Source organism: Poecile atricapillus, chromosome 2, assembly GCF_030490865.1.
Source record: "Poecile atricapillus isolate bPoeAtr1 chromosome 2, bPoeAtr1.hap1, whole genome shotgun sequence".
Classification (NCBI taxonomy): Eukaryota; Metazoa; Chordata; class Aves; order Passeriformes; family Paridae; genus Poecile; species Poecile atricapillus.
In genome coordinates this window covers 58112611-58138311 of record NC_081250.1, presented here as the reverse complement: position 1 = coordinate 58138311, position 25701 = coordinate 58112611, and the positions used below count along the sequence as shown (strand labels likewise).

The 25701-nt window shown below is 40.1% G+C and overlaps 1 protein-coding gene across 2 annotated transcripts in view; it reads right to left on the bottom strand.

The window, feature by feature from the left end:
- SLC66A2 (solute carrier family 66 member 2) overlaps nucleotides 1–25701 on the bottom strand; it is a 64181-nt gene that overhangs the window by 26914 nt on the left and 11566 nt on the right. Inside the window, exon 4 of one of the 2 annotated variants that reach the window (XM_058832274.1) lies at nucleotides 23170–23223. The exons of the other annotated variant lie outside the window; for it this stretch is intronic. Within the exon in view, the coding sequence (XP_058688257.1) occupies nucleotides 23170–23223 (54 nt within the window). The remainder of the gene's footprint in view (nucleotides 1–23169; nucleotides 23224–25701) is intronic. 2 annotated transcript variants of the gene reach the window in all.

The window sequence follows — 25701 nt, the reverse complement described above, 5'->3', positions numbered from 1 at the left end:
GGAATTATTTCAGGTTATTATCCATGGTCTGTTTTCTGTAAAATTTACACACTTTGAAGATGCAGGAGCCACAACATGCAACTCTCTGTGCTGCCTGTGGGTCTCAGCCACTGGGCTACAGTACAACACTCTCACCCTCATCTGCTCTTCTGCTCATCTCCAGAACTCGTGGTCTCTGCTGTAAAAGGGGTTCAGCTCTGAGCTACAGGCAAATATGATGCAGCTCCTCATCCCAGCCCGGCAACAAGGGCAACTCTTTGGACAGCTGGAAGATGCAGACTTGTATCCCCAGGCTGACAAGAGAAACTAACTCAGACCTCTCATACTTCCAGTGAGTGCTCTAAGCTATACACAGGTCCTGCACTCAGCTGTGGCATCTTAAAAATAAATTTTGCCACATTCTCTAAAGAGGACTTGCAAGGCACCTACCACAAGAGGTTGGGCCCAGGCAGAGGATTCTGAAAAGGAGACTTTTACACTTAGAGTTCTTCAGCTCCAGCAAATCCTCAGACATTTGCCTCAGGCATTATCTGTCTCCCTGGCAATCCTGATTTCAGCTGTCTCATCTAAAAACAGCAGCAGGATTGAAGAGAAACATGCTGGCTAGCACTCCTCACCTTGCTCATTCTGAGCAGCTCCCAGTCAGAACCTGGGTTTCTCTGATGCTCTGTTCTGAAATTCCTGAGTACCCCACAGCACACACAGGAAGTAACTGTGGTGACAAGGGCAGTAAGACAATGACTGTTACTGGGTGATCCAAAACTTTTTCTCTTACTCTCATCATCCACATATCCAGCTTGGCTCTTTTCCCTTTCCTTCCAGAAAGAATAAAGGAAGCAGCATTACGGACAGACAGTGAGAACTGATACATTTAGACTTTCTTTCCTCCTTTTTTAAGAACTGACAGAAACCTGCAAATGCTACATCTGAAGCCAGCATTTCTTTTACATTCACTGAGACTGAGAAGGTACTTGTTATCTTTCACTCATGGTACAAAAGAGAAGAAAGGAGAGCTCAGCAAAAAACTTCTGGCTCTAATCCAAACCCCTGTATTTTTGAAAGGACATTGTCTATAAACAGACAATGCTCTTCATTCCTCAAACTCTGAGTTACTTTCATGTATCTGCTCAGCCCTGTCACTATACTACTTCAGCATCTCGCAAACATTCCCTCCTATCTGGTCTTCACACTGACCTGAACCCAAACATTGCCACTTTTTTCTCTCTAGCACATGTAAGATGGGAACAAAACATTCTGGAGGGTCTCAAACCTCTTATGAAAATACCACCCCAGCCTATACCAAACAAATTACTCTCTTCCAATGAAATCCATTTCTGATGTCCCTTGACATACAGTGGCTTCTCTTGGCCACATCTAGACTAATGTCAGTTCGTTAAAGCCGCTCCTCTTAGTAACTGATTCTCCCTAAGACTCAGCATGAGCCCTAGTCAACAAAAAGTAACCAGCAGATTTTCATTTGAAAGGGGGAAAATGTCAAATTTTAATCACATAGAAAAAGGATGAAAGACTGACCAACACAAACCTTGAAGATTCATACAAAGAAACTTTGTTTTTAAAAGCTCAATGGAGTTTTCAGTACTTGATGGGAGACAGAATATGTGATTAGAAGTTCAAGTCTGATGAAACCTCCTCTACATCAACATTATCCCTATCTCCCTTCAGTCATCTTCTCTAGTTTGAAGGCAGGTACTTGTCTTGGTTTTCTTTGCGTTATTTTATGTAGTTTCACAAGTTTCTAAAATCCTCTGTGCTGGGTCTCTGTTTTGTCACATCAGGTTCATGTTTTTTCCCTCCCATCAGGATTATTACCCATTCTTCTTTCTCCTTCTCAAAAACACTACACATAAGTGGACTGACATTTTTTCAGCGCTATCCTGCCCATCCAGGGCTTCTCACTCATATTCCACACTGTCCTCCAGCACACACCTACAAGCATCAGCAACTCCTCTATCCTTCCCCTTTGGGCTCTGCTGGGTCCACTCTACCTCCTCACCAAAGGTAATTAGCAATTGCATGGTTAAGACACACATGTGAGTTACAACTACTTCAGAAAAATCTGACACGAATGCACTAGTACATATGAAAAAGTCAAATAATCCACACTCTATTTCTTAATACCTTGCCTTTCCCATTAATGTGCTATTTCCCTCGTTTTACAGCCTTTGGTTTAAAGGAACCTTTGAATACCACTTAGCACAGTGGTCCTCACCAGAGATAATTAGCAATAACAGCTATCTTGACCATTTTGTGACCATTAAAGAGCAGCATTTTAAATGTTACAATTTATTCTGAAAGTTTTACCCCTGCTGCTAACAACACACATGACAATAGGAATGAAAAGCTAAATCAAAATATTCATACCCTGGGCACTTTCTGTGCAGCTGACAGCCTTTGCTGTGCTATCTGCAGTGTAATTTGCTTTGTACACAGCTTCAACTTAAGGGAGTCTCACAGAGGAGAAGAAAAAAATTTTAGAGAAAAATGCAGTTATATAAACCCACAAAATTAGGTTGACCTTTACCTCATCTTTGAGAATTTCCACTGTCTTACAAAAGGATGCAGAATTGTTTACATCAGTTGTGCTGCACTGATACCAGCCCTGTCAACATTTTAGTTTGTGTGTTTATACCTAAATATGCATGTATACACATACATGCCTCTTCCCCACAGCACTGCTGATGCTGTAAGCATGAAAAAGAAAGCAAAATCATAAAAACAAGCAGAGGAGAACAAAGTTTTGGTTTTGTTTCATTGTGGGTTTTTTGTTTGTTTGTTTGGTTTTGGGGTTTTTTTGTTCTAATATAGAGGAAGTTTTAGCAAGTATGGTATCTGTGAACAAGGTTCCAACTGCTGGGCTTCGAAACTGCTGGTGAATGGCAGCTGAGCTGGCCAATCCTCATGGAGCAGTACAGCTCAGCTCAGCCATCTCTGAACATCACTGCAGAATGAGTGTAACCAACTTAGGGGGCAGCCAGAAGCAAACTCTACCCCAGTCCCTCAAACAAAAAGTGTACAGAAAAGTACTCTGGACTTCTCTTCCAAAGCAAGGACACTTCTTGGGGTTCTCCAGATGGAAGATGCTTTTGAGGCAATCTTGCAGCAGGTACATATGCAACCCCCATACCACTGTACCTTGTGCAACATATGCTAACCAAATTCTTTGCTTTCCAAGTCCAGCTGAGAGGAAGAACTGTGTCTCTACTCCTGCTGTACTAGCAGGCCAATAAGATTAGGAGAAAAAAAGACAACCACCACACACATGCTAATATTGCTACAAGAGCTGAGCACTTAACTTAAGGCTAGATACAGCTAAATCAAGGTACTTACAGCACTATATTTGCCCTGTAAAGACTGGCTTCTCCAGTAGCATCACTACTGCAGCTCCCTACTGTGTTAGTTCTACTCTTGCCTGTTCAGTATAGAAGTCTCTCTCCTTTCCATTCCAATGTACTGACTGTTCTTCTTAGTCACTGTGTCCATGAGATTGTCTCAACAGCAGGCAAAAGCAGCAATTAGCTGACTTATGATCAATGAAGGAAAACAGCCTAATAACTAGGCAGATAATGCGGCTTGAAAATCCACTGGAATAAGACAGCTGTGGCCCAAAGTGCTACAGAAATAAGCTCTGTATTTGAAAGGTGGAGTGAAAGCAGCATGAATAGCTTTAGAAGCCATGTGACTCAGAATGAGCATGGATCTCAGGAGGAAATCCTCCTCTAAAGTTGCAGCAGTGGCAGTGAAATGGGAAGCCCAGGGAATGCCCCAGCAGACTTTTGATGACTCCGGGCAGCCTCTACTTTCACCACAAGTACTCCTGATTCTGGTCACCTCCTACACCAGGAGCATCAAAAACCCCAGAGCAAGTCAAATTAAATAAGTGCCCCAACCGCTCATGCGCAAGCAGAGCTGTGAAGTCAGGCCTTTGCTCCCAACTGTGCCAATGATGGAGGCGGCAGATAAGAGATAAGCTCACTCTTCTTTTGGCCAGATACGCCTTCCTATGCTAACTATAGAAAGAGACTTCTTTTTCTGACAGCAAGATAAGCAGGGATGATGAGAAAGTCACAGCAAGAAGAACATGTAGTACCAAGTTTCTATTTTTACAATAATTTTAACAATATTTTACACTATCATCTGCATAGTTTATCGAAGATATCACCCACAGTCCTAGCAGGCAGTACACAAAGGCCTCCAAAAAAGACTAAAATGGAGTAAGTTAAGCATTGCAGAGCAGGCAGCCTTGACTCTAAAATTCTTTTAGTTGGGAGTTATAAACTCTATATAAAAACAGTTTAATTTATTTTGAATAGTACTGACACTTATTCTTTGCAGCTTAAGTCTCAGAAGATATCAAGACTACTATAATATTAGAAACAATATGCTCTTTCTCATTTAAAGACTGTAATTAAAGAAATGAATAAAAGTTCTTCTAAACATTACAAAACTAAGCTGTGCATTAGCCCAGATGCAGTTTGACTCAGATTCTACTGTGCCAGAGATTACAATGCCAGGTTGCATGTATAACGCAGCAAGTTACTCCCAGAAACTCTGGAAGTAACTGCCAGGTAAGACTTTACCACCTTTTGAACTGCAGATTTCTGAGAAAAATTCTGACAAGTGATCCCTCTTCTTCAGCCTTGTCTGAGCTTGACTTACCTGAGACCCTATCTCCTCTATTGTGAAGACACCACAAAAAGAAGGCATTTGTGGTTTTTTTTTTTCAAACATCAAAGTCAGACATGCATAAATGCATGTGTAGGTATGTACACAACACAAAGCTAAACAATCTTCATAAAAATAAAAATACAAATTCATCTTCTCATTTAGGATTTCTGGGGGCAAGTTCAATCCTTGTTTTCTAGGTAACCCACCACCAGCAAAGACAAATTCTAGCCCCAAAACTGGCCCTAGTAATTTAGCATCCAAACAGAAGAATGCGTTGTGCAGCTGCCTTCTCTACTAAAACAATGTGATATGGCCTGCTAAACATCTCTTGGCCACTACCTCATTTAACCTCAGAATAACCCATTTTAGTATCAATAGTTGAATACTTTAAAGTTATCACAAGCATAGAGAAAACTGTAGGAAGCTTTCACCGCTTTTTTTCACTGACCTCTCTCCTCTGCCCAGTCCCTGTTACACATAGGAAAATGTCAGACAAGTTTTCTTTCATTATCTGAACTGCATTACAAAGATGCTAATATCTCAAAATGATGGCACAGTCTACTCCATTTCAGAGCTTCCTTTCAAATATCTATTTTAGTTAATAATAATAGGGTAGGCTGGTGAAAAAGAATCCTTTTTTCAAAAAAAATAAAAATTTATTTCTCGATTTTTGCTCTATGCTGGAATAAAAAGAAAGACTTCGGGAAATCTGAGGGAGGATGAAGAGAGAGGCAAACATACAGATGGGATTTGGGAAATCAGTTTAAACTTTTAATGTCTCTGGTTCAAAGTAAAGACCTTCCACGAAGTTTTTCCATGTCCTATGGCAGTGAGTCATGAAGCTATTAATCCACTCAGGTCTGGAAGCATCTCCTGCATTCTGACCAATTTTGACCAAATTCATTAAAATAATTTATGTATCTGTACTTCTGAAGACGTGACCATTCACTGGTGACAACCTTTATCACCAACAATCAATTCACAAAGTTCTGGCCGGCAGTAGCAAAAAAATCTCAACTTATAACTTTTTGTTTGCTACCATAAGTATCATTTAAGCATACCGAAACTTAAAAATGTAAAGGTGACTATGGAAATTCATCTGCTATTAAAAAAAAAAAAAAAATATATATATATATATATATATATATGTGAAGTTGGCAGTAGTTCCAATCTCCATGCAACTTTCTAGGGAAAAGGGAATGAAAAGATTTCTGGTAGCATTTCTTCCAGAACCTCTGTGCCTGCAGTGTCCCCTCACAACAATTAAACCAAAACTCATTCTATTTACAACAAGCCTGCACAGATCTAAATTACTGTATACGGACCAAACAGCAGGAATTTCCACTGCACTAGCAGAAAGAATTTACAAGACAAGAGACCAGTAGAGAGTTTCACTCGAGTGCTTGCAGACTGCCTTACTGATTACAGCACTTGTAACTGGAGGAGCCAAGCGAGACAGATCTTCCCTGAAACAGAATTTCCCCTCCAGCTTCCCAGCTGTTTAGTTTGACCAGAGATAAATCCCTGTTTTGACAAGAGCACTGTTTTTTATGTAAGGTGCACTTCTGAATACCACATCTTCTGAACACCTTGTGCCTGCAGCTCAATGCTCCAAAGCTAACAAACCTTCAAGACACAGATCAAAAGGTAGGTGATTTAAGTAAGTGGCTCTGTCATGATGAGTTTGCTGGTGACATAGGTGCGCATTCACAAATTGTTCACATTCCCCAGCAGAAGTTTAAGCTCCTCTTACCCCCTTCAATCTCTAACAGGATAACTCTTTAGCTCCCTGAAGCATTTCCCACTGAAGCCACAAAATGTGTGCTTTTTTCTTTCTTTTTTTAAGATTTTACACACAGAAAAAAAAGATCAGGCCTGCATTTTAAGCAAGATTGATTCACTTATTTGGCTCAAAACATAATCCCTGTTCTGTCAGTACAAGTGAGGGGGCAAGAACGAGTGGGGGGAAAAGAGGATCAAGAATATCTTCAGTATTACTGCTAAGCATCCTGGCACCCAGCCATTGCTAGAGGCAAAAGACTTTCGCTATTATGCCCCTTTACAAATATTTTACTTATATTTTTACTTTTAAACAGGACAACAAAAGACCTCCAAACCAAAACAAGCAGAAGAGAGTGCACTGGAAGTGTTCACCAGAGAGATGACTTTGCTACCACAGGGCACCATCCTTTTATCCCTGTCCAAGTGATTCTGGGATTTGCCCTCCACTGCTGTTGTCCCTTTCACATTTTGTACTCAGGAGCACAAGGGATGTGGAGAATGATGACAGGTGAACCATAAACAATGAACTCCAAGCAACAATCCTATCCACAAAATCCTCATTACATTTCTGAGTTCTGCTGTGAAGAAATAGTGAATTTCTTTAAAGAATGATCAGTTCTTTAACATCTACCGTACACAAAAATTAAATGAGGAACTTATGTACGAGACTATTTTAAGCCATTTCCATATTAAGTTTGCTTTATTCCCCAAGTGCAGCTACTTGTTCTACTACAACCTACTCTCAACAGGGGGTGAAGAAAGGCATTAGGGAGTAAATACCATCTCTAAAGACACAGTAAAAAATCTAATGTAAAAGACATTTTCTTAAAATAACTGCTCCTGATTTTTACATGCCAAGGGGTGCAAAGACAAGAAAGGGCAGCAGGGGAAAACATTGACATAAGCAAGGAGTCACTGCAAGTTTGTCATGGTTTGTATAAATGAACAAAAAAAATAGGGGTGATGGGAAGCAGAGAATTTCAAGACCAGCAACTAGTTTTTTTCCAAAGGCTATGCAAACTGGAGATAAGGAGGGGAAAAAATTTACCTAGCAACAACTGCAGTTTGTGACACTTATAAAGCAACCTACTAAAAAGCCACTTTAAGAAAGGAGAGGATGGCATAATTTTTATTATCACAGAGATAAATGTCAAGTTTTAAAGATGAGCTACGCACACATGCACACACAAAAAAAAGCAGCAAACTTGCAAGGGCTACTGAAGTGTGTGTAACACCAAAGCAGTCTATGTATTTTAGAAACAGTAGCACTGGTCCAGATTTTGATGGGAAAAAATCCTGGCACTCATACCTTACACAAAGAAACAGAGATGTTCTGAATATTTAAAATGTTCCATCTCCTAAATTCTCTTCAGACTTCTGAGTTGCAATGGGTAATAGTAAAAAAGACAGCTTTAAGCAGCTTTTAAAAATAAAAAATGTGTCCATAAAATACTCAAGCTCTGTCTTCTTTTCACAGATTTCGATTTCTCCATGGAATTGGTCAGGATGAACAAGACACTTCTTTGCAAACGTACAATGCAAGTAAAAATAAATGTCAGAACTGAATTCTGGGATTTGGATTCTTTCCCCCACCCATGGGAGGGGACATAGGATCCTGATGCAGATATGTAATGCATACTGATCACAGAGCAGAGCAAAGAGAAAGTAGGGCACATAATAAATGCATCTGAAAGGAGACCTTTATAACTTCAGAAATAATGGTGCTATAGTTGTTCCCTCCACATGGAGAGAAACACGCTGTTTACTAGTAATCCAAGTGTTTGGAGGGAGACTGTGTACACCCTGCCCCTCACCATAAATTCACAATTCACCAAAAAATAACACCTTTTCTGCTGCTGATTTGAGATGACACAGGAAGCAGAGTTTTTCATGAAGAGCTAAGTTACATCCTTTCTTCCCAACCTTGCTCAGTGTTGTCACCTCCTCCTACAGATAGACTGCACACCATTCTCTTAGCTACAAGATAACATTCTGAAGCTAAAAACATTTGCTCTGAAGCATAAAACAAAATCAAATTTTGAAATGTGATTATGCACCCTTCTAATGAGGACTATATTTGCCAACCTATTAACATCAGTTAAATCACTACTGCATAGTTTTAACGAGTCAAATACTACATCTGAAGAATTACTGGCTGGTGCATTGGAGCCAGAGCTTAGAAGGCTTTGTCTGCTTCTGCAAGAAGCATTTTTCTATTTATTCAGCTTTGCTTAGTAAAAATATCTCATTTATTCTAACAACAAGAAACTGATTGGAGCTGAGTAACATCTGCTTTGTTCTTGTGTCTTTGAATAATGACTGAGAGTAAAAAAGAATAAGAAAAAAAGAGTAAATTATTTTTACTAAAAATCTATCTGAAAATAATATCCACTTCATTTGTTTTTTAAGAAGAAACATTTCCACAAAATGAACCTTCAGAACAAACACTGCAGTTCATTTAACTTTTTATAATTTAAATTAAGTCATTTTGCACTTCTATTTTAAATCAATTTTCAACCCAAACAGCTTGTTATAAGTTACGAGTAAAACTAATGCAATATTTGACCATTTAATTAATTTTTTAAGATGATAAAAAATGTAATTTAACTGGATCGTTACTAAAATGTAGTTATTCCATTTACACATATCACCACATGAACCAAACTTGCTTTAGTAAAGATACAAAATAATTTATTTTATTCCCATATTTCTTGCTTGGTAATTTAAATCATTATTTGAAAAGGCAGCTCCAACACTAACTTTTCTTTGCACAAGGAGAAAAGAAATTTTTACACTGTAAGATTTTTTCATCAGTTTTAATGAGGTAGTGTGTTTGGAAGTGAAAGGGAGATGCTTTGGGAGATGCATCCTCCACCTAAATTCTGTCTGTTCCTTGACACAATGTCCTGTACAACCCTCCAGCAGTCCTGGTTGCAATCTGGAATGTGGCTGTAAGCCAGCACTGTTCTACACTGTGCAGTCACACCATTAAATGTCTAAATATGCCCCAATATCTAATGCAACCTGAAATAATCTATATCATGTACGTGCAACAGTAAAAGAAGTATCAAGCTGGAAGGCAGGGGGAAGATGACGTACTGCCTGTCTCTGAAAACTGTCACATCTCAGCACAGACGAGCACAGTTGACACATAAGCCAAATCTGCTCCATCGCAGCATTCCCATCAAACATCCTTACTGCCATTTCCCATAACAACAACCACCTCCCCAACACACAGGGAAAAAACTGACAAATAATTTGTAAACAAGTTACTTCTCTTCAGCATTTGTAAGTCACTCTTGGGCCCCTGTTACCTGCCAAACATCAGAAGTGACAACTTGGCATAAACACCAGAAGGGTCATTTGGTGTTTGTTCTTCAACACACCTTGGTTCATAAAAAATGATTCAAAAAATAGAAATAGATAAAGCTAGCTGTAAAGTTACTATTGCAAAAGAAAATCAGTAAGTAAGTAAAACTTCACGAGGCAGGCAGCTTTCCCTGACACAGTGCTGATGTCAGCACCACAGAAAGCACTATTCATCTCATCAGACTTGAGATCTGAAGTCCAACCCACCAGACTGAGCCTCTGATTCAAACCCTTTGAAATTCATGGGGCTTGCCTTCAGCTTCTACAGGCCACTCAGTGAGCTGTGGATGGAACCAGACAAGATGCCTTTTTCTGTTACGGAAAAACTGAGATTTCAGATGTTTCTCCATCCCAAGTCAGGAAAAAAAAATCACACTAATATTAGAAGATGGGGAACCAGCAGTACCTAAAGAGCCTAAGGGTTAGGATGTGGGCTCCCTCTGAGGGCTCTCTCTCCTGTCTGCAGCCTGGCTTACCAAGAAACCATCAGAGCCACTTTGCTCACACTAATACGCTCTGTGATACCTGTGCAAGCAGGAGCCTCCACCTCAGCCTCTTGTATCCCATCCAAGTGCCACGATAACTGCTTTGCAGCTGGTATAACCGGTGCACTTAGCTCCAGTTTTCACAGGGCTAAAAACATTCAGGGGCAAAGACAGACACAAATTAAATGGGCAATGAGGGCTAAACAGAGCCAACTACATGCACCTGTCTTGTGGTGGCAACAGATGATCAAGAACACACAGGAAAGCAGGAGCACTTAAGTTCCCTGCCCGAATTCATCCTTGCTCAGCATTCACATGGGATATGGAATACCTAGGTTCTACTGCTCCATTTTCCTGCTTCAGAGATGGGATGCAAAACAGAATTTCCTGTGTCATCTCTCAAAACCAAACAAACAAAGGAGAGTGGCTAATATTTCTCTTCTCTGTCACTTCCTCCTAGAGTAAAATCCTTTTCCAATGAACCTTTGGTGCATCACTGCTTGCAAAGTGGGAGTGTGGAGTGGGGAGAAAATGGGAATCTTTTCAGAAAATAAAGCTATTACAGATTGTTCAGTCTAGGATGGCCAGTGTACTTGCATTACAGGCTAAAAGCATGACATTTGTGTCAAAATAGAAAAGGGCTTATTTTGCTTTCCATTTATACGGCAATGAAAATGGCAAAGCACTGATGTTTCAGTGAAAAGTTTTTTCAATCTCCAGCATAAGGAAATGCCTTGTTAAAATGGCATTATTTATAAGACCTTCAGAAGCACTGATTTATTAAATATGTTCCCTATTTCTAGCTTACTAGAAACTAGTAACTTCATATTCCCAGTGATTTTTAAATAAATAAAGCTAGTAAAACATATAGGACACAAAATGTAGTGAAAAAATACATCAGGCTGTGTACAATAATCATGTTGTACCTTAAGCATGACCTCCACGTACAGCTCATGGAGCAAATTATGACAGCTTAGACATCCAATATCACACACCTGCCTCGTGCAGCATTTTAGTTGGGACCAAGTGAGTGCTACCACCCAGCTCAGCACTTCCTGTCACCTCACTTCCCACTTCCTCCCACTGCATACAGCAGTGGGTATGGTTATCTCAACAGGCTCATTTCCAACAGAAGGCCCTAACATATCAATTGAGCAGCTTTCCCAAGTGACATCATATGCCTTTCCTAGGGAATATGGTTAGAGAGTCAGCAGGAGAAAGTGACTGCAAGCTATGCCTCATCTCCTGTACATGGCAGAACTTTAACACTGGCAGATGTTGACTCTGATGATGTGCTCATTTGTTGAACTGTTGATTCCATACCACTTACCTAAATGCAAATGCATGGTCCTTTAAAAACTCATTAAATCTACAAAATCTGGGTGTTTCAGAATCTATAACAAATTGTAAAAATGTGCTGCAACCAGAAGTTTTCTCCCTAGCAAACCGTCTAGACAATCCATTATGTCTGAGCAGGTAGCACTGGGCAACAGTGCTTCTTTAAGCACACACCATGCCAGCCAGTACTACAAGCCACTTAGGAAACTAAAAAAGCAAGCTATCATGTATCTGTACTAACAATTAAAATCCCCTCAGCCTGAAAGTTTATTCTGAAGTCAGTGGGGAGCTGAGTCACACTATAAAAATTTTTTCACTTTATCTTTTGCACTGACCTGGCAACTTGGCCATCATCTAGAAAATCATAATTTCTCACTTTTTTGCTTACAGAAACTGAAAGAGAGCTGGCAGGCAGCAAAGCAGGACATCACCGTGAAAGCCAAATAACTAATTGTCACCATGGCTCTAAACTCACCTCTTGCCTTCTTGCGTTAATAATGCTTTAATGTGCTTTCACTGGTGATGTCTGCCCCCTACAGCTCCTCAGCCCTGCTAGCAAAGCTGAGGGAGTGAAGCAGTACCCAGGAACAGGAAAGCAGGAGTTTGGGAATATCTAAATTTACACAAGTGACACAGGTAGGATCGTGTGGGGGTGTTGAGGTTGCAGGCTGATGTCTTTGCAAGACTAGTACATTGTCTCTGAAAGATCATGGTACTGGGAGAGAATTTTTTATTACTGGAGACAGGGGGAAGGGAAGGTAAAAAAATCACACCTATCTGCAAGGAGGAGACCAGGGAACTACAGGCCAGTCAGGATAATCTCATCCCTGGGATGGTAAGGGAAGAAGTCCTCATGGAAGTCACTTCAAAACACAGGAAGGGTAAGAAAGTGACTGGGAGAGCCTGTGTGGCTTTACCAAGTGCCAACTGCAACTGACCAACCTGACCTATGGGATGACAACCTTCCAGTGTCTGAAGAGAGCCTACCAGGAACTGGAGAGGGACTCTTCAGCAGCTGTAGCGATAGGACAAGGAGTAATGGGTACAAATTGAAAGAAGGGAAATTTATGTTAGATATTAGGAAGACATTTTTTACTGGGGGGGTGGTGAGATGCTGAACAGGTTGCTCAGGCAGATCCAACCCTGGCAAGTATTCAAGGCCAGGCTGGATAAGGTCTTGAGCAACTTTCTGTAGTGGGACACATCCTGCCCACAGCAGCACGACTGGGACTAGATGGTCTTTGAGGTCCATTCCAACCCCTTAACATTCTATGAATTCATGGTTTTAAGAGCAAGAGAAAAGCAGTAAGTGCTGTTTACAGTGCCTTGAATAAGGCTGCTGACAGTCTCCTGCAGTATCTTTATTAACAAATTACCAATTGGTTAGTGGACAATAAAAAAGGCAGAAAATTGGCTGGATGATCAGGCTCAAAGAATTTCTCCTCTCAAAGGAAAAACATACAATTTACGACTAGTTACAAGGCAGGCAGCCAACAGTGATTAATACTAGGACCAACACTCTTTAATATCTTTTATTAACAACCTGGATTGTGAGTTCATGAATATCAAATCAGGGAGAGTAAGCAATAAACAACTTCATCCCAATGGGAAGCAAAAGCGCAGATGCTGATCTTTTCCTTCTGCTGACCAGTGTCAGGACTTCAGGAAACAGCATGAAGTTGTGTCAGGGGAGGTTTAGCTTTGATAGTAGGAAAAGGTTCTTCATTTAAAGGGTGGTTAGGCTCCCCTGCAGAGGTCACAACACCAAGCCAGACAGAGTACAAGAAGTGTCTGGATAACATCCTCACAATCACAGTGTGATTCTTGGGGCTATCCTCTACAGGGCCAGGAGTTGGACTTCAATGATCCTTTTGGATCCCTTCCAGCCCAGGTATGATTCTTTGAACTGACAACTGCACTGCTATTCAAAGGGATCTTAATCTGAGGATATGGGCTGACAGGAATACCATGAAGTTCAGGGTTACTGTGCAGCTGGGAAGGAGTAACCACACACCACAGTACCAGTGCAGAGAGCTGATTCACTAGAGAACAGCTTCACAGAATAGCAGAGGATAGCCTGGCAGGCAATTTGAGCACGAGTCGAAGTGTACACCCATAGTAAAGGCAATCAATCGCTTTCCAGGCTGTATAGCTGGGCAAATGTGTGGCAAGCAGATGGATGGACATGTTTATTCCTCTCAATGCCCACAAAACACATTATCTGGAGTAATGCATTCAGGGCTTCCAAGTACAAGAAAGACACTGGCCTACTGGAGTTACCTACTGGAGTGCACTCTCAGCAAGTTCACAGATGACATCAAGTTGGGTGGGAGTGTTGATGTGCAGGAGGGAAGGAAGGCTCTGCAGAGGGATCTGGACAGGCTGGATCAATAGGCTGAGGCCAAGTGCCTGCAGTCACAACAACCCCATGCAGAGCTACAGGCTGGGGCAGAGTGGCTGGAAAGCTGCCTGGTGGAAAAGGACCTGGGGGTGCCTGCCAGCTGTCAGTTGCTGAATGCAAGCCAACATGTGCCCAGGTTGGGGCCAAGAAGACAAATGACCCTGGCCTGCATCAGCCATAGTGCAGCCAGCAGGAGCAGGGAAGTGTTTGACCCTCTGTACTTGGCACTGCTGAGGTCACGTCTCAAGTCCTGTGTCCAGTTCTGGGCCCCTCACTACTAGAAAGACACTGAGGTGCTGGAGCGTGTGCAGAGAAGGGCAATGGACCTGGGGAAGGGCCTGGAACATAAGTCTGACCAGGAGCAGCTGAGGGAGCTGGGAGTGTTTAGCCTGAAGAAAAAGGAGGCTCAGGAGGACCTTATCACTGTCTGTGACTGCCTGAAAGGAAGTAGTAGCCAGACAGGAGTCAGTCTCTTTTCCAAAGTAACAAGCAGTAGGATGAATGAAAATGGACTCAGGTTGGATCAGAGGACGTTTGGATCGGATATTAGGAAAAAAATCTTTACAGAAAGGATTGTCAAGCACAGGAACATGCTGCCCAGGGTGGCAGCTGAGTGACCACATGTGAAGGAATGTAAAAGATTAGGTGTGGTGATTAGGGACATAGTTTAGTGGTGGATTCGGCAGTGCTGGGTTAACTTCCAGACATAATGATCTTAAGGACCTTTTCCAACCTATATAATTTTATGATTCTATAAATAGAGGCCACCAAGATGTTAAAGGGCTCAGGTATAAGGTGTACATGAAGAGGCTAATAGGACCTATTCAGCTCTAAGGTTCTTGCTGCCTACAGCTATCTAAGGGGGAAGTGTGCAGATCATGGAAACAGGTTCTACTTGAAGGCACTTGGAGACAGGACAGGAGATAACAGACATGAGTTACAAGGGAAATTCCAATTAGATGGAAGAAAAACTTTATCACCATGAAGACAGACACTGGCAGAGGTGTCAAAGAGGTTGTGTAATCTCCATCTCTGGAGATACTCATAACCCACCCAGACAACAAGGCCCTGAGGAACCTCATCTAACTGGACCTCATTCACACACGGAACTGGGTCAAATAACTTCAGAACTCCCTTCCAGGCCAAATTTAAAGAATGAAGCTCACCATTCAGATCCAGATATGATCAAGTATACAACAGCATGTGACAAGCTCACGAAGTAGGCAACTTCAAAATCTCACCTCTACCAAACCAAAGCAGCACCTTCACTGCACACATGCTCCCTGATGTGAAGGGTGAGCAGACAAACCAGCTGTTTCAACATTTAGATGTTTCATCGCTGATCTTATTAAAGCACCTAATTATTCTGGCTCCCACCAAGAAGGAAAATATTTTTTCAATATCTTTGTTTATTCACTATTTTCATAGCCCTGGAAGTGAGCTCAGCCTCCTCTCTGAAGTTCCAGTTCAGTGGCTCAGCAGACAAGTTTTGGAAACCCCAGAGCACCCTCATGTGGCTAGATGTTGTTACGAGTGCTTCCTCCATCTGAATTGTGTGAGGCACAACCAAAATCCACATTTTATTCACAGGTTTATCTCCCCACCACACCATCAACTGCGCATGGTTCTTATGCCATAAATAATATTTCGGCTGCCACACAACTCTTCCAACAGACCCTGTTTCAAGTCTCTTCTTCCCACCAGAGTAGAGCCGGATGATTGGCCTGCCAGGTGGCTCGTCAGGGGCACCAGCAGCAGGAGCGGGCACCCCGAGCAGCACATTCCAGAAATATGGCACTAACCTTGCTCCTGTGAAGCCTCTAGGTATTACTGCTCACACCAGGCTGAAGACCAACCTTCACCACCTCTCTCTTTTCTCCCCAGACTATATGGATATATACTATACTATATATATATACTATATACATATGCCACATTTAGCCTGGCAGATCCTCTTAAACTATAAACATTATAAAGACTATATACACTATAAACTGTAAACTGCATTAAGAAGTTCATAAAACAACAGCCTACCCACATTTTCATGTCAAAGCCATTCAAAAGTAGCAACAAGGCTGGTGCAAAGAAGCAGTCAAAAGGCTTAGGTCCAAACATACTGCTCTACCACCAAATAGCATCTTACTGAAACTCTAACTCAGTAGAGATTGTACAAGTCTGTGGTTGGCTATTTCCCTACTGTCTGTAGGCTGAAAACTTAAAGGGAGCTAATTTAAAAATGTGGTAGCAGCAAAACAGAACACTGTCCTTCAGGTTCCCTGGCCTGATAACAAGTAAACACAAGTAATACCTTCTCAACTCCCTGTTTTAGGGACAGAGAAAATGTGTATTGTTTGATTACCATCAATGACAGAAGCCAAATGAATTAACATGTTATACAAAACATTACAAAGCTAATACAGTTGACAGAGGAAATTACAAACATTTTATTTATAATCCCACAATAGTTTGGATCAGAAAAGCCTTCTGCAGGACATCTAGTCCACTCTGTTCAATGATTACCTGTTAAAAATTTAAAAACCAAGGACATTTTACTTTACAAAGTGGTACTTTGAACCTTGCTGATTAAGAATGGGTAAATTTTTAAACTGTAAAGAAGAACCAGTTTGACCACAACTTACTGTATGCATTACAATAAAATAGAAGCAAAATGTTACCGTCCACATGACATGAGATCAAATAATCCCTTCAGTCCCTAAGACTTCAGAGGATTCTGTTTAATAACTAAAAGAAGTTGCAGGTGGCAGTTCCAATTTCTCAAGTGTTTTGAAAGAGTATTTTTTCCAATACAGCTCTCAAAGCACAGGAATGCTACTGCATTTATCACTGAATGAAAATATACTATACTTTGTATAGTGTAACAAGTCTGCTGGTACAAGAAGTGTGGCTAATATGAAACAACCACTAGTCTCCATCTCCCACATACAAACTAAGGAGAGAAACACTAATGGCTAGATAACGTTTTCATTGTCAAAGGCACCACCTCTGATCTCTGAGTGAAGCCCAAAAGATTAAAATTTTTTTGTAAAGTTGACAAACAAGAAGTTTAGAAACTAAAATTCATCAATGGTTATCAAAAATTACACACTCTAAAACTGTTGGCTTCGTTGCCCACTAAAATATAACCTGAAATGCAACTCACCCATCCACATTCCATGGTGGGCATTCATTCCATTCTCCATCCCACAGGCGACCATGACCTGACAGGTGGCAACCAGTCTTCCTGCTTAACTGTTTCAACTGATACATAAGCTAAACTTGGAGAAAAGCAGTTTACAAACTGAAAGGAGCTTGAAGTTCACTGCTTCTATTTCAGACTTGCACAAGAACTTGCACAGCTGAAAACACTTTTTCCCCCAAGATGTCTGTTAAAGGACATTACCTCTCTGCCTACTAATTCTACTTTTATCTTAAAGTAAAATATCTGAGTTCCAAACAAACCCCAAAATCACTAGGAACCTGTTCAATCATCATTGTCCTAACCAAAATTCTGGAAAAAAGGATTAAGCGCTACCACCCAAATAAGACCTCTCTTCTGACTTATGCTACATACAAAAAGAAAACAGCAGGTCAGCAGCCAAAAAAGCTATTAATCTGGCAGATACATGTCATTCCATTTTCAGATAACTGGCAGACCCAGCAAAAATCCACTATGAAGCATGCTGACTAAGAACATAAGCCTTCAACTTGAGAAGGAGGACCCACGTGCTAGCATGAAGTAACAGGCGCTCCACGGCTCTCGTACACTACTTAACTAGAAAGCAGAATTAAGACAGAAGTCCTTGGCATTTCTCGGACTCTGAAAAAATGCTACGTGTTTTTTTGGAAATAAACCACATTTCACCACTTTACCTTTCTCCAAGAGGCTACTCAAGCATCTGTGTTTAGGTAACATGGGCCTGTGATAGCAGGCACCCTATCAAACATTCCTGAGATTCCTGCCCTGTTCTGAAGATAATCAAATCACAGCAGAGCCTGCCTGTGCTGGCTCGAACATTCATCAAGTGATCACAGAAAGTGTAAGCAGCATGCTCAGGAGGAAGAAGCAACGATGTCTGAAATTATGGATTTTGTCTCCATCATGCCTCATGATGAACTCCTACTTCCCTAGAAATGAAGATTTGCTGATGGGAAGCAGAGAATTAAATCCTTATTTTGCTTTGCCTGTATGCACAGCTTTTGCTTCACCTATTAAAGTATCCTTACCTCAACCCAGGAGTTTTTTCACTTCTAGCCTTCTCCCCTCCCACCCACTGCAGGGGAGTGAATAGGTGGCTCTGCAGGGAAGAGCTGCCTGCTAGGGTGAGCCCATAACACAGGATTATTCCCTACAGCTTAACTACAACTACTAATAAGTCTGCAGTTCACAAATGAAACAATACATCTGAGATCAGTTTAATACTTGGAATCTCTTGCCTCATACTTTACATATCACTCTTGCAGGTAGTGTCAGTCTCTTCCACTTCTATTGCCCAGTTTATCCCCTGAAAAGAAATACCCTTAGTTTTCCTAAAGGTAACCACCTTAACTCTCATGCAAAGCTGCCACCTGTCCCTCAGGCCTAAACCTGCTACATGCCATGCATTACAAGAGTGACTTGTCCACCTGGATCCCTCACCACTTCATCTGTAAGTCTGTGGATTTACTCCAATTCTCCCTCTCCCCTTGTTCATCCCTCCAGAGAACCACATAAGCCAGTTGCCTCCAGCATAGGGAAATGGGAAAGTTAAAAGAGTATTAATTCCTGACCACTGTGACCAGGAGTGTGCTTTCACAGCACTCAGGTAGGCAGGAAACAGATTGACCTCATGCCAGTGAGGCAATGCACATTACTGCAGAGGGTGTGTGTATTTCTGGATCTCTCTCCTTAAGGAAAATACAAACTGACGTAGGCAGGGATTACAGATGCTCAGAGGCCTTAACAATCATTCTTTGGGTTTCTCCCTTCCCAGCTGTCTTTTCTGAAAGGAAAAGATCTCTCTGGAATACAGAATTTAAACTTATCCTTCCCTTTTATACCCTCTGCATAATACCAGATAAGCCTGTAAAAAGGTATGCCCTCCTACTGAACCACTTCCAACATTTTCAACAGGACAGAAAAGGCCACAGAACTTTTATTATGTGGCCCATTAGCCTGAGGGGCTGAATAAAGATTTACACTGAATGGAACTTCAAAGTCTGAAAGAGACGGTCTACTCGGAAACATAAAACTGATCCCAGAGAACAGACTGATCCAAACCCATTTTTATCATATTTTCTGGAAGAAAATTGTTTTAATGTTGAACTTGCAATGGTTCAGGACAAATTCCTTATGAAGATAAAGGAAAAACTTTTTTAAATGAAATTATTCCCTCTCTCTGTGTCTGTAATTAAAAAAAAAAAAAAAAGGTTATTTGTTCAACCTGTTCAGTATGCCAACAATTTCTAAGCTCCTTTTAAAAAACAAACAGTAGTGTTCTATTTGGACTGAATTATTCTGAAATGCTTGAATAATAAGTAACTTAGACCTCCAGCACAGACCCATACCTATAAAGAAAAATTATTTGCCAGATTTATGTTGGTCTCATTTGCAACTTCTATTAAAAAGAAACTAAAATTATGTATTAAAATAGACATCAGTCTTTACCACTTAAGTATTTACTTAAAACAAATTTAAAATTGCCCCTACATCCTTATAATCTCCATTTCTTACTCTCTTTTGTCTCCTGAAAGGCCTAAAAATTGATGCAGAGAAAGACATGGGGAAATAACTGTTCCCATCATACACAGAATTACAACCAAAGTGTCAATGCAGAAAAGTGCCATTTTCTCAGGCAAAGTAAAGCTGAATTCTTCAACTAGAACTCCATTAATATTTTTAAATCCTTTTTTTTTTAATGTAAAAAAACCCATCAAACCACAAAACTGAACAAAGCAAAATAAGCAAAAAAAATATGTTCTTTTGGCATCCTATTTTCTCACAGAATGCCATTAAAATCCCTTCTTCTGGACATCCTCTCCAAAATAGTAACAAAGCACTCTGAAATTAGTCAAACAAGGATACATATAATCCTGAGGAGGAGGGATCAAAATCCTTCCAAGAGCACTTTCATGTTCAGTTACACAGAGAGGTGGTGACAGCCCAGCAACAACCCTGCTCTTGTTGTTCTAGCTGTACAGGGAATTCAACTACTAGACAGCACAGCGCAAAAGTCAAGCACTTTCAATAAAACCCAGGTGCTGCCCACAGCCAGCAAGGAAATCTGCCTCTGCTGTGTCTCCAGGTGTCAGCTCAGGAGCTGGACAGAGAAGCACATTGTGCATGCTACCTACAGAGCACCCCTGGAAAGACACTGTGCTCGCCTACAAGCTGTGCAGGATGCCCCACTGAGCCCAAACAGACCTAACACTGATCAGAAGTCATCAGAGAGCTGATTAAATAAAGTTTACATCCTTCATGGCACATGTAATGTAGTTGTGCTGTTCTAGAATATGTCAACACTGTGGTGGTGTTGTTGAACAACACAAGCCAACTGATGCCCTGAGCTAAGTAAAGAGCACAGACAAAAGGAGAGGTGGAAGTGTGAGTTATTCACCAGGCTGTCACACTGCCAGTGGAAACCATGCACCAGATGCCTGTACCTGCTAAATTCACATTAATATTTTCTCCTTGTTATTATGCAGATGTAAGCCTGCAAAGTCACATTACATATACACGCAATTTACATGTTTTCCCCCCTAAAAAGCATTCAGTAGTTTAAAATATTTTGCAACAGGCAGTCAATGAATTTAAGTTTTTGTGGTTTCATTACCACTAGTTTTTATTACTAGTGTTTTAAAATTTAATGTTACTTGATGACTTTTTGTTGAGTTAAAACCAAGGTTGAGGATTCAGTAATACACCAAGTTTTAAAACCATCTTCAGAGAGGGAAGGAAATACCAGAAATGTCCTTAAAAATGTTCAACTGTCTACCTAGAAAGAAAAAAAATAATCCAACAAGTCCCATCCACTTTGAGGGTCACCTGCCACACACTGAAACCACTCTAATCAACTTTAAACAATATGGGCACTTTGGAGTAATGGTAGTGCTTTGTTAATACTTAAGCAATTTTGTTACCCCAACAGTCTCCAACACTCAGGGCTCAAAATATATCTATGGAATTCGTATTTTAGCAAAACAGCTTAATACACTTATTCACATTTGTTCTAAATCATCTCATCATGAAACAAGAAACAAGTGAAAAACACAAATTTCAACTCAACTGCAGCTTGCTCAGTCTCAGCAGTTGCCATGCTACTAGGCATTAGGTAGAACTACATACCTGAATTAGAAAACAAAGGAAATAAAGCATTAATCCTTCAGAACTGGAGCTACTTCTTTTTAATCTTTCCTTTGCCAAGAAAAAAAAGGGAAATAATTTTATTTCTGTGTGGAATCAGAAAACCTTACATCCTGGGGCCAAACTTACTGTAAATTTTTTAGGTCACTCAAACTACAGTAACCTTCCTGCACACCCTCAACTCTCTCTCAGTACTGACTGATAGAAAATCACTTTTCAGAGTCATGTGACAGAGATAAAGGCTTTTTCAGATAATGTGGAAAAACAGTGGCATTAAGTGGTTTTTTGAACTACTGACAATAAAACAAAACTAAAAGCAATCTCAGGGAGCTCAGCAGGAGTTCAGTTCTTATTCAAGGAGAGGCACTAAACAAATACCTCTGTATTTATCTAACAATTTCACCTAAAATTCGTTGCCAGCCCAGTACATTTTTAGATTAATTGTTCAACAGCTCTACAACAAAATAGCTTTCATAGATCATCTTCAATTACAAACATAATTTACTACATGACCAGAAAAAGAAAGTAATATAAGCGAGAAAAAGAGAGTAATACAAAAAACCTTCATTTCTGAAGCCTGTAAGTTTATTGAAAAAGTTTTTACACCACTCAAATATTCAGAGGAAATTTTAAAACACCAATTTGCTCTTCTTGAGCAGAAGTCTTCATTAACACTCATTAAATGAGAACTGAACTCCTGCTGAGCTCCCTGAGATTGCTTTTGGTCTTATTTAACCTAAGAAGGGACGGTCCTGTAGCTTCAAGAAAGCACTGAGGTTAATACCACTCTTGGGCAGTTTCTCAGAGCTAACTCCAGCTTGATTAACTGTGTGCTGAGAAATAGAGACTCCCCTTTTGCCACAGTAATGTTCTTCTGTGCCCTGGATATTGCCAGTTGATCCCTCACTAACCCAAGAACTGCAACAGAACACAACTGGTACCAGTGGAAGATTCTGAATTAGTTCAGTTAAAACCAGTCTAAAAGTTGACTTTGGGGAACTTCTGCATCAGCGTAACTTCTTCAATGCAATACCCCAACTAATTTAAAACAAAATTACAATTTCTTGACTAAAACTGTCATTCCAAACTATTAAGAGTGGAAAAAATACTGCAAGACTGGTTTGCACCTAATCTTTCCTGTTCCTTAGGTAAATTAAACAACATAGATTTCAACTCAAAAACTGAAGATTGGAAGCTCTCACCTTGGGTATTACTAATTCCCAAAAGCAATTTTGTGGCTGCTCCATAATGAAAAAGAGAGGAATATTCACAAGGATGCATGCATTTTACTTGAATATCAAGTGGCGCATGAAATTTCTTTTCTAGTGTTCTGCACCCTGCTTAAAGATACTTTAGTATATTTCATCATTTCCTCCAGCATTAGAGCTGAAAGATGACAACTGAGTCTGAAGAGGTGGATCTCTGTATCATGCAATATTTTGTTTGTCCAGCTTGGGGAAGGAGTAAAGAAGATATCCTTGAGACACAAAATGTGGTCAGTTCAACTGCCTTCAAAGAACTGGTTTCTGAAATAGAGCTGAAAGCATCTTTTCCTCTTTTCCATGAAAATTAAAAGTGAACAGGTGAAAAATTAAAGAGAAAAAAAAAATCAGACACCAGGTTTTAGTATGTCAAGAAAAGGTAATGCAAACATTCTCTATAGAAATGATCATGCAATCATTTCCAAAAATGATCACAAAAAGTAGTAAATCATGAAATATGCAGTTAAGGCGACAACTTCATGCAGGATGGGTTTGTACTGTACATACCCAGATAGGATCTCTTGGGAGGTGCTTTGATTTCTTCATCCTTACTATCTGCAGCTACATAGAAAAAGAGTTGAAGGGGAAAAAAAAAAAAAAAGAAAGGAAAGACAAACAGACTTTTATGATTAAATTCAACAGTGGTTGAGTTACAGTTTAGTCAGTTAGTGCATTCTATTCATTAAAAAATAATAGCCAGACCAAAACATGCCAGAAATTTTATTTTCCATGCTTTCTATAAGGCTCCCACCCCACAATGTTAAGATAAGACTGAGCAGCAGGAAGTCCCAGAGCATTCTCAGTGCACAGCCCAACAGCAGTGTACCTATGAGGGGAAAATAATGGCTTAAAAAACAATGAAACAGACAGCTTGATTCTGACTTTAGATTACATAAACTCTAACTTTTCAAGATCAGAAAAAACAAGCTGTTACCTCAGCAACACTGGGTGTGTGCATATATATGTATAGACAGCTGAGACAGTAGTTGCCTTGCCTTGGTGGAAAATGCTGTTCAAAAACACCATCACAAAGCCCAACATCAAGGAGAGAAAAGACCTCATCTGCAACCATGCTGCATGCTAAACCTTTTTCACTCTAACATTCCTCTACCAGTTGAAAACTCTGTATGATGCAAAAGAGTTTTCCAGCGCCAAAACCAAAGCCCTTTAAAGGATCAGAGGGCTATAATAAGATAGAAGTTCTAAAGCAGATTAAGTCAACCAGCAAAACCAGATGAAGGAGAAGAGGAAATTATCTTCATGTAAAAACACAGGAGGCCATGTTCTACTTGTGGAGTCTGGGCTGCACAAGTAAGAAGAGATATCCAAGCATCTCCTTTCAAGAAATGCTGTCCACTGGTTTTCAGTATAGTTCATACATTCAGGGGGCTCAAAAATCTTTCACAATGTCTTGGACATAACTAGAATCTTTGTTGGAGAGAGATGGGAGGTTGATTTGGGGAAAGAAAAAGAAGGTTCTTGACAGAGTGTCTGTCTCTCCAAGGATGTGAAGAAACTGCTCTGGCCTGTCAACATTCCCAAAAGCAACCAGATGTCTTCAGCTGTCTGTATCTGTGACCACTTTGCTTCAGCTACCTCTTGGTTCTCAAGTCAAGACATGGCACATGGACATTTTGCATTTCAAAATTCAGCTCTTTACCATGGTAGCACCATTATGCCCCAAAACACTACAATACTTTGGAGAAAAACAACAACAACAAAATTAACAAGAACCCTGACCCTTTCTGTACTGAGCCAGCAACGCAGCATACGTATGGCTGCACAGATACAACTTTAAAACTTGGGAACAAATATGGAAAACTGTTGTTACCACAAAAATGGTACCAAGAGATCTGCAAGAGAGCAGTTAAGATGCAGTGACCTTAAATACAGGATAAAAGATGAAAAGCTATTTTTCATGCCTGCTGATTTCATCTGAAGACTCCTTCATGTATCTTCCAAAGACTCTTCTTGTATCTTCCTTCATGAGTCCTCCAAAGGCTCCTTCATGTATCTTCATATGCAGGGGAGAGAACTGTCCTATCACTGGGGGTTTTAATATCAAATTGGGGTATTTGTTGTTTTCTATTTTGCCTGGTTTGGGTGCTGGCTTTTCCCAATCTGAATTGCTACAAAGAGGCTACACAGTCCAAGTTTTTTAAAAAAAGTAATAGAACAGTTGGATATATAAAGAGCACTTACTCTGTTTTCAATTAGTATATACTGAAGGATAAAGTCTATGTATCCAAAACAAAAAATCAGAGAAGGCAGCAACAGCACAAGATGGGTTGCACCACTTTCAAGTTAATTTCATTTTGCAATACTAAAAGGGAGCAGCAAAAAATCCCATCATTGAGAACTAACTGTGAGAAGGGAAAAAATGAGAGAAAACTCATGCAATCTTTTTAAGTTCTTTATATAGAGAGTCTAAAAAAAAAATTAAACATTACTAGAAAATCTAGGGAGACTGCATTTCTCATGATATGACAGTTAACCTACAAATCAAAGAACAAGCAAATTGACTGAAAGGCTTTGTATGTTCTTAATAGTTATTGACATTTTGGGTATTTTAAGCCAGTAACACCACAAAACAGGCTAAAGAATATAGAACAAGCTCGTCAGGATTTGAAGAGATTGCTTCTTAATGCTTCATGATAGAAAGCATTAAGCTTCTGAACTAGTTATTACTTAAGGGACCTAATTTGTGAGAAAAATAGAAACAAGAAGAAAGGCAATTCCCACATAACTGAAAACACACTGGTAAACATACACTTATGACACCTGGAAAAAATACCACATTTAACAATAAAATAAGAAAACAGCAAACTCCCTTCCACTGAAATATTCTATTCTTTCTAAATATTTTGGATTATTTTGCTGAAAAAGGGAGGATAGAAAAGAAAAACGTTTAAAATGAAGACCAGCCACATGAGAAATAATAATTATATTATCATACAGAAATACCTTCCCTCAGGATTCTGCAAGGGTAACCAAAAACAATGACTTCAAACCTAGCTCTTTGCTGCCCCAGTAAACTGT